The sequence below is a fragment of the Oncorhynchus kisutch genome, unplaced genomic scaffold (genome assembly GCF_002021735.2).
Source record: "Oncorhynchus kisutch isolate 150728-3 unplaced genomic scaffold, Okis_V2 Okis06b-Okis10b_hom, whole genome shotgun sequence".
NCBI classification, from domain to species: domain Eukaryota; kingdom Metazoa; phylum Chordata; class Actinopteri; order Salmoniformes; family Salmonidae; genus Oncorhynchus; species Oncorhynchus kisutch.
The window spans coordinates 13846641-13861656 of NW_022261983.1; the positions used below are offsets into that span (position 1 = coordinate 13846641).

The 15016-nt window shown below is 48.8% G+C and overlaps 1 protein-coding gene across 7 annotated transcripts in view; it reads right to left on the minus strand.

Annotated features, from left to right (window-relative positions):
- Nucleotides 1-785: 785 nt before the first annotated feature.
- Nucleotides 786-15016, minus strand: part of LOC116359994 (syntaxin-binding protein 4) — a 142080-nt gene continuing 127849 nt past the window's right edge. For 3 of the 7 annotated variants that reach the window (XM_031814340.1, XM_031814339.1, XM_031814341.1), the window contains exons 14-23: nt 14399-14526; nt 13580-13669; nt 9046-9159; nt 8740-8793; nt 5944-5994; nt 5576-5719; nt 4729-4845; nt 3676-3725; nt 3262-3462; nt 786-3132 (exon numbers count right to left, since the gene is read on the minus strand). In XM_031814340.1, the coding sequence (XP_031670200.1) occupies nt 3066-3132; nt 3262-3462; nt 3676-3725; nt 4729-4845; nt 5576-5719; nt 5944-5994; nt 8740-8793; nt 9046-9159; nt 13580-13669; nt 14399-14526 (1016 nt within the window). In that variant the 3' untranslated portion in view covers nt 786-3065. Of the gene's footprint in view, nt 3133-3257; nt 3463-3675; nt 3726-4728; nt 4846-5575; nt 5720-5943; nt 5995-8739; nt 8794-9045; nt 9160-13579; nt 13670-14398; nt 14527-15016 lie in introns of all 7 variants that reach the window. The other 4 variants (XM_031814345.1, XM_031814343.1, XM_031814342.1 and 1 more) reach the window with 4 other exon arrangements.

Here is a 15016-nt window from a genome sequence, read left to right on the forward strand (position 1 = left end):
AGATGATGTCTATCGTTAGTCTGTTATGACGGAGAGGAGAACCAGATGATGTCTATCGTTAGTCTGTTATGATGGAGAGGAGAATCAGATGATGTCTATCGTTAGTCTGTTATGACGGAGAGGAGAACCAGATGATGTTTAGTCTGTTATGATGGAGAGGAGAACCAGATGATGTTTAGTCTGTTATGATGGAGAGGAGAACCAGGTCATTAGTCTGTTATGATGGATAGGAGAACCAGATGATGTTTAGTCTGTTATGATGGATAGGAGAACCAGATGATGTTTAGTCTGTTATGATGGATAGGAGAACCAGATGATGTTTAGTCTGTTATGATGGAGAGGAGAACCAGATGATGTTTAGTCTGTTATGATGGAGAGGAGAACCAGATGATGTTTAGTCTGTTATGATGGAGAGGAGAACCAGATGATGTTTAGTCTGTTATGATGGAGAGGAGAACCAGATGATGTCACAGATGTGTCTAGTGTAATGGTGATCTAATTAAAGACTGACACAAGCTGTTGTGCGCTTCTGCTTGTTCACACAAGCATTTAGAGGTACTACGTATAAACCCAGTATTACTACGAGCGTTGGGGTCAATTCAGAAAATTCATGACTGCAACAAGAATAGTCCACATTGAAAATATATGACATTGTTGAATTTAAATGTACATCCACCTAACTTCACCTGAACCTTGATTTACTCCCCTGTTGTAAGTCGGCTGGTATTGAAGTCAAAAACAGACATAGTAGAAATATATAGTAGGAAACTCCAGGTACACAGATGTATTTGAGGTTAATCCTTTATTAAAAACAGTAAAAGAAAGTTCGGAGGCCACACATAATGATGCAATCTAGTTCAATTACAGGACTACATGTCAGTCAGTTTGGTAAAGCATGTGCATTTAACAACATAAACAATACACATCTGACACATTTAGCCAGCTACGGTCTTATTAATGTTACATGACCTCCTGTTGTACACATCTCCTTGACTTGTGTCCCAAAACTCTCTCTTTCTTTCCTGAAGTGTGCACTCGTTCACTACTCCATACAATATATGGATATGGATATGTGTTGGCATGGGCTGGACTCTAGAGGGAGTTCCATATTCCAGTCATGTCCTTTGAAATCCATAAAGGAAAGTGAACGAGTGCACACTTCGGGAGAAAGGAGAGCTTATTGGGACGCAACCCATATATCCCACCACACAGGTATCGTTATCATACAACCAAATTATTTTAAACAAGACAGTATAACTAATGTTTTTCTCTACATTCCTGAAACCAAACATTTGATTCCATAGTTGGATGTTGAATGACAGGTTGACAGAACCAGAACCATGCAGTGATAGTATGGTACGGATGATGTTTCCAGTTGAGATACACTGCTTTGCGTTGTGTTTCAATACTCGTCTTTGGCTTCCTTCCTCGTCTCCTTTCCTTCATTAGCACTGAGGAAGTATCAGGTGTTTTGAGTTGATAGACACCGGCTGGGTCTCAATACTCTTTCATTACTTCCTTTACTTGTCTTCTCCCCTCATTTCCTTTCCTTCAGGACCTCTAACAGGTGAAAGGATTGGATGGCTTTCCACCATATTGATTTTTTTACCTACAGTATCACTTCTTTCCATATCACTGATCATGAAGGAAAAGGACACAAGGAAAGGACACAAGGAAAGGGAGCTAGTTACGACTATCGAGACACAGCCACTGCTAAAAGGCCATTGTTGTTGTTTTTTCCATTCTTTTTTTTATTGTCTTGGTGACAAAACCTCAATCTCAGAGAACAAGCTGACAAACTGTGGGTTATGGAACGGAACTTCCACACAGCTGTCGCTATGGAGACGCAGTTCTAACAGAAGTCACGGAACATATGTGATATGACAGCGTAGTAAGTATTCACAGAACTCAACAGTAAGGAAGAAAGGAATCCTCATAGACAAAGCCTTGAACGAGCTTCAACTGACACAGACATACTATAGTAAGCTCTGGCTTGGTCCAGCGGATTTGTTTGTGTGTGTGTGTGTGTGTGTGTGTGTGTGTGTGTGTGTGTGTGTGTGTGTGTGTGTGTGTGTGTGTGTGTGTGTGTGTGTGTGTGTGTGTGTGTGTCAGTCAGAAGATGTGGAGAAGGACATCAAAGGAGTGTGCAATATTTCTTTCAGCTTAAAGATTTACAGGGTTTTATAATAACAGCAAAAGCAGACGTCTCGGCGTCGCCATGACAGCTCGTGCAGGTCCTAAAGCTTCTTCCTCTACCTCGGTATCCCGTAACAGAAAATGGGCTTTTCCAGTACAAGATCATCTTCAAAACAGACAGACAGTTCATCAGAGCACTTCAGTATAAGGGACAAACCGTTTCTGTACACAAGGGTCATCACCATGGTGACACGATGTCATCAGGATGAGACGCTTTGGATCAGGGCACATCGTCCACGTTATCCTCTCTCTCTCTCTCTCTCTCTGAAGTATACGCATACAGGGCACTTACTGTAGCCATGGCGATACAGCTATAGAGACAGCTAGGACTAGGTTCCAATACCCTAGCCTGGCTTCCTCCCCTCACCTCTGGGAACTGTTGTGAGCAAAAATACACATTTTTGTCCCGTCTCAGATAATGAACACAAACATCTTCATCTCTCTTCGTGTTCTTGAGGACCTCTGATCCCCAAAATAAACGGATGATGATAAATGCTAAATATCAACAGAGAATTGTAAGTACACACACAGCTGTATTAGAAAACAGATCAACTAGAACATTTTGCGGTTAATCGGTAAAGCAATCCCAGAACACTGACTGAAGCCTCAACTAATGACAGTAGTTCATTTTTAAAGAGTTGTAAGTGTTTTTTTTGTTTTTTTTACGCACACTGGATAGCATCCTACATACAGTCTGTCTGGTTGTCTCTCTCAATCTGTCTGTCTTTTAAAGGGTCGTTGGTCGTTTTTAGGTAAACGTAGTCAGCCAACCACTGTGTTCTTCTGAGCCTAGTCCCCAGCCACGTTGTTCTTTTCACGTCCTCGTAACGTTCTCTAAAACGCTCTCTGTGACGTTCTCTGAATGTTCTCTACTGGCGGCGCTTGTCTTTGGCTGGATCTTCTGTAGGAGATGTCTGAGCCGCCGAGCTATGAGGGCTGAGGGAGAGAGGGAGGGAAGGAGGAGAGAGGGAGGGAAGACTATGCCTATCAAATACTCAGAGGCCATATTCCATCTAGATACAGATGGGTTGTGAGTGGAAGTAAGTGCTAATCATACATACTCACTGTGTTGCCCGGTTAGGGTCCATGGCTGGGTCAGGTGGTTCACCCACCTCTGAGTCACTGAGAGGGGCTGTATCATCGGTGCTGCTCAGGGATCTGACCCCCTCCACCAGCTCCCTGGCCTCTGCAGCTAACTGGCAGGCTGGGTCTGGGATGGGAGAGGGGGTCTCTGGGCTGTCTGTGGCTGGAGAGGTCCTGCTACTCCTGTTAGTACAAGGAAGCACATATACATACGTTCACACACACACACACACACACACACACACACACACACACACACACACACACACACACACACACACACACACACACACACACACACACACACACCCTCCGGTCAGATCAACAGACTGTCAGAATGAACAAACATTTTAAGAATTGTCATTAAGGTGTTACATTTAGAAGATAAGCACTTACCCATTTTCCATTCCAAACAAGCTGGGGGTGGTGAGCACTTTGTGAACATTCTGAGAAATAAACACATTCAGCCAGTCAGTTAGCCAGTCAGTTAGCCAATCAGTTAGCCAGCCAGTCAGTCAGCCAGTTAACCAGTCAGTTAGCCAATCAGTTAGCCAGCCAGTCAGTCAGCCAGTTAACCAGTCAGTCAGCCAGTTAACCAGCCAGTCAGTTAGCCAGTCAGTTAGCCAATCAGTTAGCCAGCCAGTCAGTCAGCCAGTTAACCAGTCAGTCAGCCAGTTAACCAGCCAATCAGTTAGCCAGCCAGTCAGTCAGCCAGTTAACCAGTCAGTCAGTTAGCCAGCCAGTCAGTCAGCCAGTTAACCAGCCAGTCAGTTAGCCAGTCAGTTAGCCAGCTAGTCAGTCAGCCAGTTAACCAGCCAGTCAGTTAGCCAGCCAGTCAGTCAGCCAGTTAACCAGCCAGTCAGTTAGCCAGCCAGTCAGTCAGCCAGTCGGACAGCCAGCCAGTCAGTCAGCCAGTCAGTTAGCCAGCCCGTCAGTCAGCCAGTTAGCCAGTCAGTTAGTCAGTTAGTCAGTCAGCCAGTCAGTTAACCAGCCAGTCAGTCAGCCAGTTAGCCAGTCAGTTAGTCAGTCAGCCAGTCAGTTAACCAACCAGTCAGTCAGCCAGTTAACCAGCCAGTCAGTCAGCCAGTTAGCCAGCCAGTCAGTCAGCGAGTTAGCCAGCCAGTCAGTTAGCCAGTCAGCACAGAAATCCACATACATAAAACTAGAAAGTATTTTTGAACCACTAGGTGGCAGTACAGGTTCAGAACATTACAGACCGTGCCCAGAGAGGCATCAGCTAGGGCTGATGTGGTAGGTGTGTTCCAGAACCTGTGTGACTGTGTTTACAGGTGAGAGGTGGACAGGTGAGTGTTGTTGTAAAGGTGTGTTACAGGGTGTAATGTTACCTGTGTGAAGCCCAGGAGTTAGTTGTATGAGAGGTGGACAGGTGAGTGTTGTTGTAAAGGTGTGTTGGGGGTGAGTCACAGGTGTGTTACAGGTGTAGTGTACCTGTGCGAATCCCAGTAGTTTCTTGTTGGAGATCTCCAGGTGTCTTCTGCTCAGCTCAGACTTCCTCAGCTGACAGTCAATCATCGACAACTTCCTGTTTAACTCCATCACATCTTCCTAGAGTATAACACACAGAATCACTTCCTGTTTAACTCCATCATATCCTTCTGGGGTACAACACACACACAATCACTTCCTGTTAAACTCCATCACATTTTCCTGGGGTACAACACACAGAATCACTTCCTGTTAAACTCCATCACATCCTCCTGACTAGTGTTGTCCTGCTTGGGTCACAGTATTTTAGGGTAGAAAAGACTAGTGTTGTCCTGCTGGGTCACAGTATTTTAGGGTAGAAAAGACTAGTGTGGTCCTGCTGGGTCACAGTATTTTAGGGTAGAAAAGACTAGTGTGGTCCTGCTGGGTCACAGTATTTTAGGGTAGAAAGGACTAGTGTTGTCCTGCTGGGTCACAGTATTTTAGGGTAGAAAAGACTAGTGTGGTCCTGCTGGGTCACAGTATTTTAGGGTAGAAAAGACTAGTGTGGTCCTGCTGGGTCACAGTATTTTAGGGTAGAAAGGACTAGTGTTGTCCTGCTGGGTCACAGTATTTTAGGGTAGAAAAGACTAGTGTGGTCCTGCTGGGTCACAGTATTTTAGGGTAGAAAAGACTAGTGTTGTCCTGCTGGGTCACAAACAATTGTCTAGAGTGTTTCAGAAATGGAGAGGTCTGCTGCCCTCCACTGCAACCAACCTGCACATCTTTCTGACTGCTTTGTCATCACTTGTGTCTGCGGCCCACCCAGACGACTCTAGTCTTTACTTCCATTAATTGGTTTTAAGTCTACCTTAGTAGCTTCCAGACCCTTCTGTTTCTTGCCCGCCAGTTGGTTCTTCAGGTCTTTGATCTCAGCCTCTAGCAGTGTAATGACCTCTTCATAGTCCTGCTCTGCACTGTTACTCTGTCTGTCTCCCTGCACTGCCTCCGCTACCTGCAGGGGTAGAAGAAGAAGAAGAAGAAGAAGATGATGAAGAAGAAGAAGAAGAGAAGATGAAGAGGTACCCAAGGTCTAACAGAAATTCAACCTGGGACACATACCAGCCGTACTGCAGACATTTACATGAGTACACAAACTGTACACAGAGAGACCATGGAGCAGCTGTGGGGGTGAAGTCTCTTGTCTTGTTTAGGGGTTTATTAGTGGATAAATATTACCTGCACACGAGTCTTCAGGCGACTGTTCTCCTCCACCGTCGCACACGCTTTCTGATGGAGGGAGGGAGAGGGAATGAGGGAGGGAGGGATGGAGAGAGAGGGAAGGAGGGAATGAGGGATGGAGAGAGAGGGAGGGAGAGGGAGGGAGAGGGAATGAGGGAAGGAGGGATGGAGAGAGTGGGAGGGAGGGAATGAGGGAGGAGGGAGGGAGAGAGAGGGAGGGAATGAGGGAGGGAGGGAGGGATGGAGAGAGAGGGAGGGAATGAGTGAAGGAAAAAGAGCAATAATGAGTGTGTTAAAACAACTATGCCTAGCAAAGATAGGATACGATACGATATGATAAGGTAGAATAAGATATGATACGACAAGATACAATAGAATACAATAAGATACGATAGGATACGATAGGATATGATAGAATACAATAAGATAGGATAGGATACGATAGGATACGATAGAATACAATAAGATAGGATAGGATACGATAGGATATGATAGAATACAATAAGATAGGATAGGATACGATAGGATACGATAGAATACAATAAGATAGGATATGATATGATAGGATAAGATGAGATATGGTGGGATACGATACGATACGGAGGGATAAGGTTAGGATAAGGTGGGATACGATGAGATACGATACGAGGGGATACGGTGGGATACGATACGAGGGGATACGCTGGGATACGATACGAGGGGATACGATGAGATACGATACGAGGGGATACGTGGGGGTACGCTGAGATACGATACAAGGGGATACGGTTGGATACGCTGGGATACGATACGAGAGGATACGCTGGGATACGATACGAGGGGATACGATGAGATACGATACGAGGGGATACGGTGGGATACGATACGAGGGGATACGCTGGGATACGATACGAGGGGATACGCTGAGATACGATACGAGGGGATACGCTGGGATACGGTTGGATACGGTTGGATACGCTGGGATACGATACGAGGGGATACGGTGGGATACGATACGAGGGGATACGGTTGGATACGCTGGGATACGATACTTTTTTATTTTATTTTATTTTTATTTCACCTTTATTTACCAGGTAGGCTAGTTGAGAACAAGTTCTCATTTGCAACTGCGACCTGGCCAAGATAAAGCGAGGGGATACGCTGGGATACGGTTGGATACGGTGGGATACGATACGAGGGGATACGCTGGGATACGATACGAGGGGATACGCTGGGATACGATACGAGGGGATACGCTGGGATATGATACGCTGGGATACGGTGGGATACGGTGGGATGTGGTGGGATACGGTGGGATATGATGGGATACGGTGGGATACGGTTGGATACGGTTGGATACGGTTGGATACGGTGGGATACGGTGGGATACGATACGCTGGGATATGGTGGGATATGGTTGGATACGGTTGGATACGGTTGGATACGGTGGGATACGGTGGGATATGATGGGATACGGTGGGATACAATGGGATACGGTGGGATGTGGTGGGATACAATGGGATACGGTTGGATACGGTGGGATACGGTTGGATACGATACGAGGGGATACGCTGGGATACGATACGAGGGGATACGCTGGGATACGCTGGGATACTGTTGGATACGCTGGGATACGATACGAGGGGATACGGTGGGATACGATACGAGGGGATACGCTGGGATACGATACGAGGGGATACGCTGGGATACGATACGAGGGGATACGCTGGGATACGATACGAGGGGATACGCTGGGATACGGTTGGATACGGTTGGATACGCTGGGATACGATACCAGGGGATACGAGGGGATACGCTGGGATACGATACGAGGGGATACGCTGGGATACGGTTGGATACGGTTGGATACGCTGGGATAAGGTGGGATACGGTGGGATACGCTGGGATACGGTTGGATACGGTTGGATACGCTGGGATACGATACGAGGGGATACGCTGGGATACGATACGAGGGGATACGCTGGGATACGGTTGGATACGGTTGGATACGGTGGGATACGCTGGGATACGGTTGGATACGGTTGGATACGGTGGGATACGGTTGGATACAGTGGGATATGCTGGGATACGGTGGGATACGGTGGGATATGATGGGATATGGTGGGATACGATGGGATACGGTGGGATATGGTGGGATACGGTGGGATATGGTGGGATACGGTGGGATACGGTGGGATGTGGTTGGATACGGTGGGATACGGTGGGATATGATGGGATATGATGGGATACGGTGGGATATGATGGGATACGGTGGGATACGGTGGGATACGATGGGATACGGTGGGATACGGTGGGATATGATGGGATATGGTGGGATACGGTGGGATATGATGGGATACGGTGGGATACGGTGGGATATGATGGGATACGATACGATGGGATACGGTGGGATACGCTGGATACGATACGCTGGGATACGCTGGGATACGATACGCTGGGATACGATACGCTGGGATACAATACGATGGGATACGGTTGGATACGGTGGGATACGATACGCTGGAATACGCTGGGATACGGTGGTATACGAGGGGATACGGTGGGATACGATGGGATACGGTGTGATACGCTGGGATACGGTGGGATACTGTGGGATATGATGGGATACGGTGGGATACGGTGGGATACGGTGGGATATGGTGGGATATGATGGGATATGGTGGGATATGATGGGATACGGTGGGATACGGTGGGATACGGTGGGATACGGTAGGATATACTGAATACAATATAATACTGCTTCATCAACCTATTCTTAAGCATTGTGATTGGCTGAGTCTGGTTGTCACTCACCTCTGAGGTGTTGTGTAGCTCCTCCTCCAGGGTCGACTTGCTGTGCTCTGTGTCCTGGGGTAGTGTAGGAAAACCATCAGGTTGACTGACCTGGGGTAGTGTAGGAAAACCAGCATGTTGACTGATCTGTGGTAGTGTAGGAAAACCCTCAGGTTGACTGATCTGGGGTAGTGTAGGAAAACCAGCAGGTTGACTGACCTGGGGTAGTGTAGGAAAACCAACAGGTTGACTGACCTGGTGTAGTGTAGGAAAACCAACAGGTTGACTGACCTGTGGTAGTGTAGGAAAACCAGCAGGTTGACTGACCTGGGGTAGTGTAGGAAAAGCAGCAGGTTGACTGACCTGGGGTAGTGTAGGAAAACCAGCAGGCTGACTGATCTGGGGTAGTGTAGGAAAACCAGCAGGCTGACTGTGATTGGACTGTGAACAAAGTTGAAGTCAATTCAATGTTACTCTGATACACATTGCACATTGTAAAATAGTAACATTGTATATTTAAGCAATAAGGCCAGAGGGGGTGTGGCCAATATAAACTATAGACTATAATGTGTCCCCTGAACAAAGGGGGGGTCAAAATCAAAAGTAACAGTCAAGTATCTGGTGTGGCCACCAGCTGCATTAAGTACTACAGTACATCTCCTCCTCATGGACTGCACCAGATTTGCCAGTTCTTTCTGTGAGATGTTACCTCACTCTTCCACCAAGGCACCTGAAAGTTCTTGGACATTTATGGGGGGCCTTAGCCCTCACCCTCCGATCCAACAGGTCCCAGACGTGCTCAATGGGATTGAGATCCGGGCTCTTCGCTGGCCATGGCCAAGACATTCCTGTCTTGTAGGAAATCACGCACAGAACGAGCAGTATGGCTGGTGGCATTGTCATGCTGGAGGGTCATGTCAGGATGAGTCTGCAGGGAGGGTACCACATGAGGAAGGAGGATGTCTTCCCTGTAACACACAGCGTTGAGATTGCCTGCAATGACAACAAGCTCAGTCCGATGATGCTGTGACACACCGCCCCAGACCATGACGGACCCTTCACCTCCAAATCGATCCCGCTCCAGAGTACAGGCCTCAGTGTAACGCTCATTCCTTTGGCGATAAACGCGAATCCTGGTGAGACAAAACCGCGACTCGTCAGTGAAGAGCACTTTTTGCCAGTCCTGTCTGGTCCAGCGACGGTGGGTTTGTGCCCATAAGCAACGTTGTTGCCGGTGATGTCTGGTGAGGACCTGCCTTACAACAGGCCTACAAGCCCTCAGTCCAGCCTTTCTCAGCCTATTGCGGACAGTCTGAGCACTGATGGAGGGATTCATCCGGGAAGAACACACTTCTCCAGCGTGCCAGTGACCATCGAAGGGGCCAGTGACCATCGAAGGGGCCAGTGACCATCGAAGGGGCCAGTACCCATCGAAGGGGCCAGTGACCATCGAAGGGGCCAGTGCCCATCGAAGGGGCCAGTGACCATCGAAGGGGCCAGTGCCCATCGAAGGGGCCAGTGAACCATCGAAGGGGCCAGTGACCATCGAAGGGGCCAGTGACCATCGAAGGGGCCAGTGACCATCGAAGGGGCCAGTGACCGTCGAAGGGGCCAGTGACCATCGAAGGGGCCAGTGACCATCGAAGGGGAACATTTGCCCACAGAAGTCGGTTACAACGCCGAACTGCAGTCAGGTCACAACCCTGGCGAGGACAACGCAGATGAACTTCCCTAAGACAGTTTCTGACCGTTTGTGCAGTAACTCTTCGGTTGTGCAAACCCACAGTTTCATCAGTTGTCCAGGTGGCTGGTCTCAGACGACGATCCCACAGGTGAAGAAGCCTGATGTTGAGGTCCAGGTGGCTGGTCTCAGACCATCCCACAGGTGAAGAAGCCTGATGTTGAGGTCCAGGTGGCTGGTCTCAGACCATCCCACAGGTGAAGAAGCCTGATGTTGAGGTCCAGGTGGCTGGTCTCAGACCATCCCACAGGTGAAGAAGCCAGATGTGTAGGTCCAGGGGGCTGGTCTCAGACCATCCCACAGGTGAAGAAGCCAGTTGTGTAGGTCCAGGTGCTGGTCTCAGAACCATCCCACAGGTGAAGAAGCCTGATGTGTAGGTCCAGGTGGCTGGTCTCAGACCATCCCACAGGTGAAGAAGCCTGATGTGTAGGTCCAGGTGGCTGGTCTCAGACCATCCCGCAGGTGAAGAAGCCTGATGTGTAGGTCCAGGTGGCTGGTCTCAGACCATCCCACAGGTGAAGAAGCCTGATGTGTAGGTCCAGGTGGCTGGTCTCAGACCATCCCACAGGTGAAGAAGCCTGATGTGGAGGTCCAGGTGGCTGGTCTCAGACCATCCCACAGGTGAAGAAGCCTGATGTGGAGGTCCAGGTGGCTGGTCTCAGACCATCCCGCAGGTGAAGAAGCCTGATGTGTAGGTCCAGGTGGCTGGTCTCAGACCATCCCACAGGTGAAGAAGCCTGATGTGTAGGTCCAGGTGGCTGGTCTCAGACCATCCCACAGGTGAAGAAGCCTGATGTGGAGGTCCAGGTGGCTGGTCTCAGACCATCCCACAGGTGAAGAAGCCTGATGTGGAGGTCCAGGTGGCTGGTCTCAGACCATCCCGCAGGTGAAGAAGCCTGATGTGTAGGTCCAGGTGGCTGGTCTCAGACGACGATCCCACAGGTGAAGAAGCCTGATGTGTAGGTCCAGGTGGCTGGTCTCAGACCATCCCGCAGGTGAAGAAGCCTGATGTGTAGGTCCAGGTGGCTGGTCTCAGACCATCCCACAGGTGAAGAAGCCTGATGTGTAGGTCCAGGTGGCTGGTCTCAGACGACGATCCCACAGGTGAAGAAGCCTGATGTGGAGGTCCAGGTGGCTGGTCTCAGACCATCCCACAGGTGAAGAAGCCTGATGTGGAGGTCCAGGTGGCTGGTCTCAGACCATCCCACAGGTGAAGAAGCCAGATGTGTAGGTCCAGGTGGCTGGTCTCAGACGACGATCCCACAGGTGAAGAAGCCTGATGTGTAGGTCCAGGTGGCTGGTCTCAGACCATCCCGCAGGTGAAGAAGCCTGATGTGTAGGTCCAGGTGGCTGGTCTCAGACCATCTCACAGGTGAAGAAGCCTGATGTGTAGGTCCAGGTGGCTGGTCTCAGACAACGATCCCACAGGTGAAGAAGCCTGATGTGGAGGTCCAGGTGGCTGGTCTCAGACCATCCCACAGGTGAAGAAGCCAGATGTGTAGGTCCAGGTGGCTGGTCTCAGACCATCCCACAGGTGAATAAGCCAGATGTGTAGGTCCAGGGGGCTGGTCTCAGACCATCCCACAGGTGAAGAAGCCAGTTGTGTAGGTCCAGGTGGCTGGTCTCAGACCATCCCACAGGTGAAGAAGCCTGATGTGTAGGTCCAGGTGGCTGGTCTCAGACGACGATCCCACAGGTGAAGAAGCCTGATGTGGAGGTCCGGGTGGCTGGTCTAAGACGACGATCCCACAGGTGAAGAAGCCTGATGTGTAGGTCCAGGTGGCTGGTCTCAGACCATCCCGCAGGTGAAGAAGCCTGATGTGTAGGTCCAGGTGGCTGGTCTCAGACCATCCCACAGGTGAAGAAGCCTGATGTGTAGGTCCAGGTGGCTGGTCTCAGACGACGATCCCACAGGTGAAGAAGCCTGATGTGGAGGTCCAGGTGGCTGGTCTCAGACCATCCCACAGGTGAAGAAGCCTGATGTGGAGGTCCAGGTGGCTGGTCTCAGACCATCCCGCAGGTGAAGAAGCCTGATGTGTAGGTCCAGGTGGCTGGTCTCAGACCATCCCACAGGTGAAGAAGCCTGATATGTAGGTCCAGGTGGTTGGTCTCAGACCATCCCACAGGTGAAGAAGCCTGATGTGTAGGTCCAGGTGGCTGGTCTCAGACCATCCCGCAGGTGATGAAGCCAGATGTGTAGGTCCAGGTGGCTGGTCTCAGACCATCCCACAGGTGAAGAAGCCTGATGTGTAGGTCCAGGTGACTGGTCTCAGACCATCCCGCAGGTGAAGAAGCCACATGTGGAGGTCCTGGGCTGGTTAATCATGGTCTGCGGTTGTGAGGTTAGACGTACTGCCAAATTCTCTAAAACAATGTTGGAAGCGGCTTATGGTAGAGAAATTAACATTAAATGATCTGGCAACAGCCTGTAGTCAGCATGCCAATTGCACGCTCCCTCAAAACTAGAGATATTTGTGGCGTTGTGTTGTGTGACAAAACTGCACATTTTAGAGTGGCCTTTTATTGTCCCCAGTCCAAGGTGCACCTGTGTAATGATCATGCTGTTTAATCAGCTTGTTGATACACCACAACTGTCAGGTGGATGGATTATCTTGGTAAAGGAGAAATGCTCACTGACAGAGATGTAAACAACATTTGAGAGAAATAAGCTTTTTGTACGTATGGAACATTTCTGGGATCTTTTATTTCAGCAAAACATGAAACATGGGACCAACACTTTACATGTTGCATTTATATATATTTTCAGTATAACTATAAATATATATTATGTTATTTGTTCAACATTTTCATTTCAGTATGATTTATTACATTGACATTATATTTAGTTCTAAATTAAAAAGTGATGAATTATGTTGAGAAAAGCTATTAGTTTAGCCAGTGGTTATAACACTACCAGTTGCAGTGGATATGTGAAAATGAGTGTTAATAAAGTTTGATGTAATTGAATGTGATATTCACAGCACTCTCTCTCTCTCTCACACACACCCACAACCCCCCCCCCCACACACACACACACACTGACACACCCACCCACACACACACACACCCACCCACACACAGACACAGAGATGTGATGTTTTGACAGGAGTGTGAGTTCACCTTGAGTTGTTTAATCTGGTTCTGCAGCTGTTTCACCTCCGCCTGAAAGTGTTCCAGTTCTTCACTACTGTAGGAATCTGAATCAAAGGTCTGATACACAGCAATGAGGTTAGACTGGAGCTAGGGACTGTATGTGTACACAACCCCCCCCCCCCCCCCCCCCACACACACACACACACACAAACCCCCCACACACACATACACACACAAACCCCATGTACACAAAACCCATGCACACAAACCCCATGCACACACACACTCACACACACAAACCCCATGCACACACACACTCACGCATACAATGATGTGAGAAGCACACCCTTCATCTGACAGGGAACATTACAATGGAAGTTTTAGAGGAAGGCAGCTCTGAAAGAATGTGTGTGTGTGTGTGTGTGTGTGTGTGTGTGTGTGTGTGTGTGTGTGTGTGTGTGTGTGTGTGTGTGTGTGTGTGTGTGTGTGTGTGTGTGTGTGTGTGTGTGTGTGTGTGTGTGTGTGTGAGTCTGTGTGTGTGTGTGTGTGTGTGTGTGTGTGTGTGTGTGTGTGTGTGTGTGTCAGTGTGTGTGTGTGTGTGTGTGTGTGTGTGAGACAGGGACCGTCACAATGAAGCTCTTAAAGACATCTTTGATGATTCCCTTGTGTTGCTGCAGGGTGTAAATCTCCTCTGAGAAACACCGTCTGTAAATCCTCTTCGCCAACTCAAACTTCACAAAGTCACACAAGCCTCAAAGTCAGGAGGAGCCTCAAGGACTCCATAACAAGAACTTAATAATCCCAGTACTTTGAAACAAGAAGCACAAGTCAATGTTGTTTTCTTACCGGGGAGTGGAAGGCAGAGGTGTCCATCAAGCTAGCTGCTTCGTGATAGGAGAACATGAACTCTTTCTGCCCTAGTCCCGCCTCCTCCAGATTCTCTTGGTAGACGTTGCGTGTGGCCTCAACAAAGTCTGCCCGGCGACAACAAACGCATAAGAAAAGTTATACTCTGTATAAAACACCGAGGAGCCAATCAGAACCCCTATACCCTATGTAGTAGCTTGTGAATAAAATCTCTGCCAGCTCTGAGGATAACACAGCAACACCGACATCTTGCTCCTGGGCAAGCTGAACACCTTCTCTGCCAGCTTTGAGACACAGGCCGCTCCCGAGGACTCTGGGCTCTCGTTCTCCGTGGCCGAAGTGGGTAAGATGTTTAAGCGTGTTAACCCTCGCAGGGCTCCCGTCCCAGACGGTCCTCAGAGCATGCACAGACCAGTTGGCTGGAGTGTTTACAGACATATTCAATCTCTCCCTATCCCAGTCTGCTGTCCCCACTTGCTTCAATATGTCCACCATTGTTCCTGTACTCAAGAAGTCAGTGGTAGCTATGGTGACAGTAGGTTTGTGGTAGCTATGGTGATAGTAGGTTTGTGGAAGCTATGGTGACAGTAGGTGTGT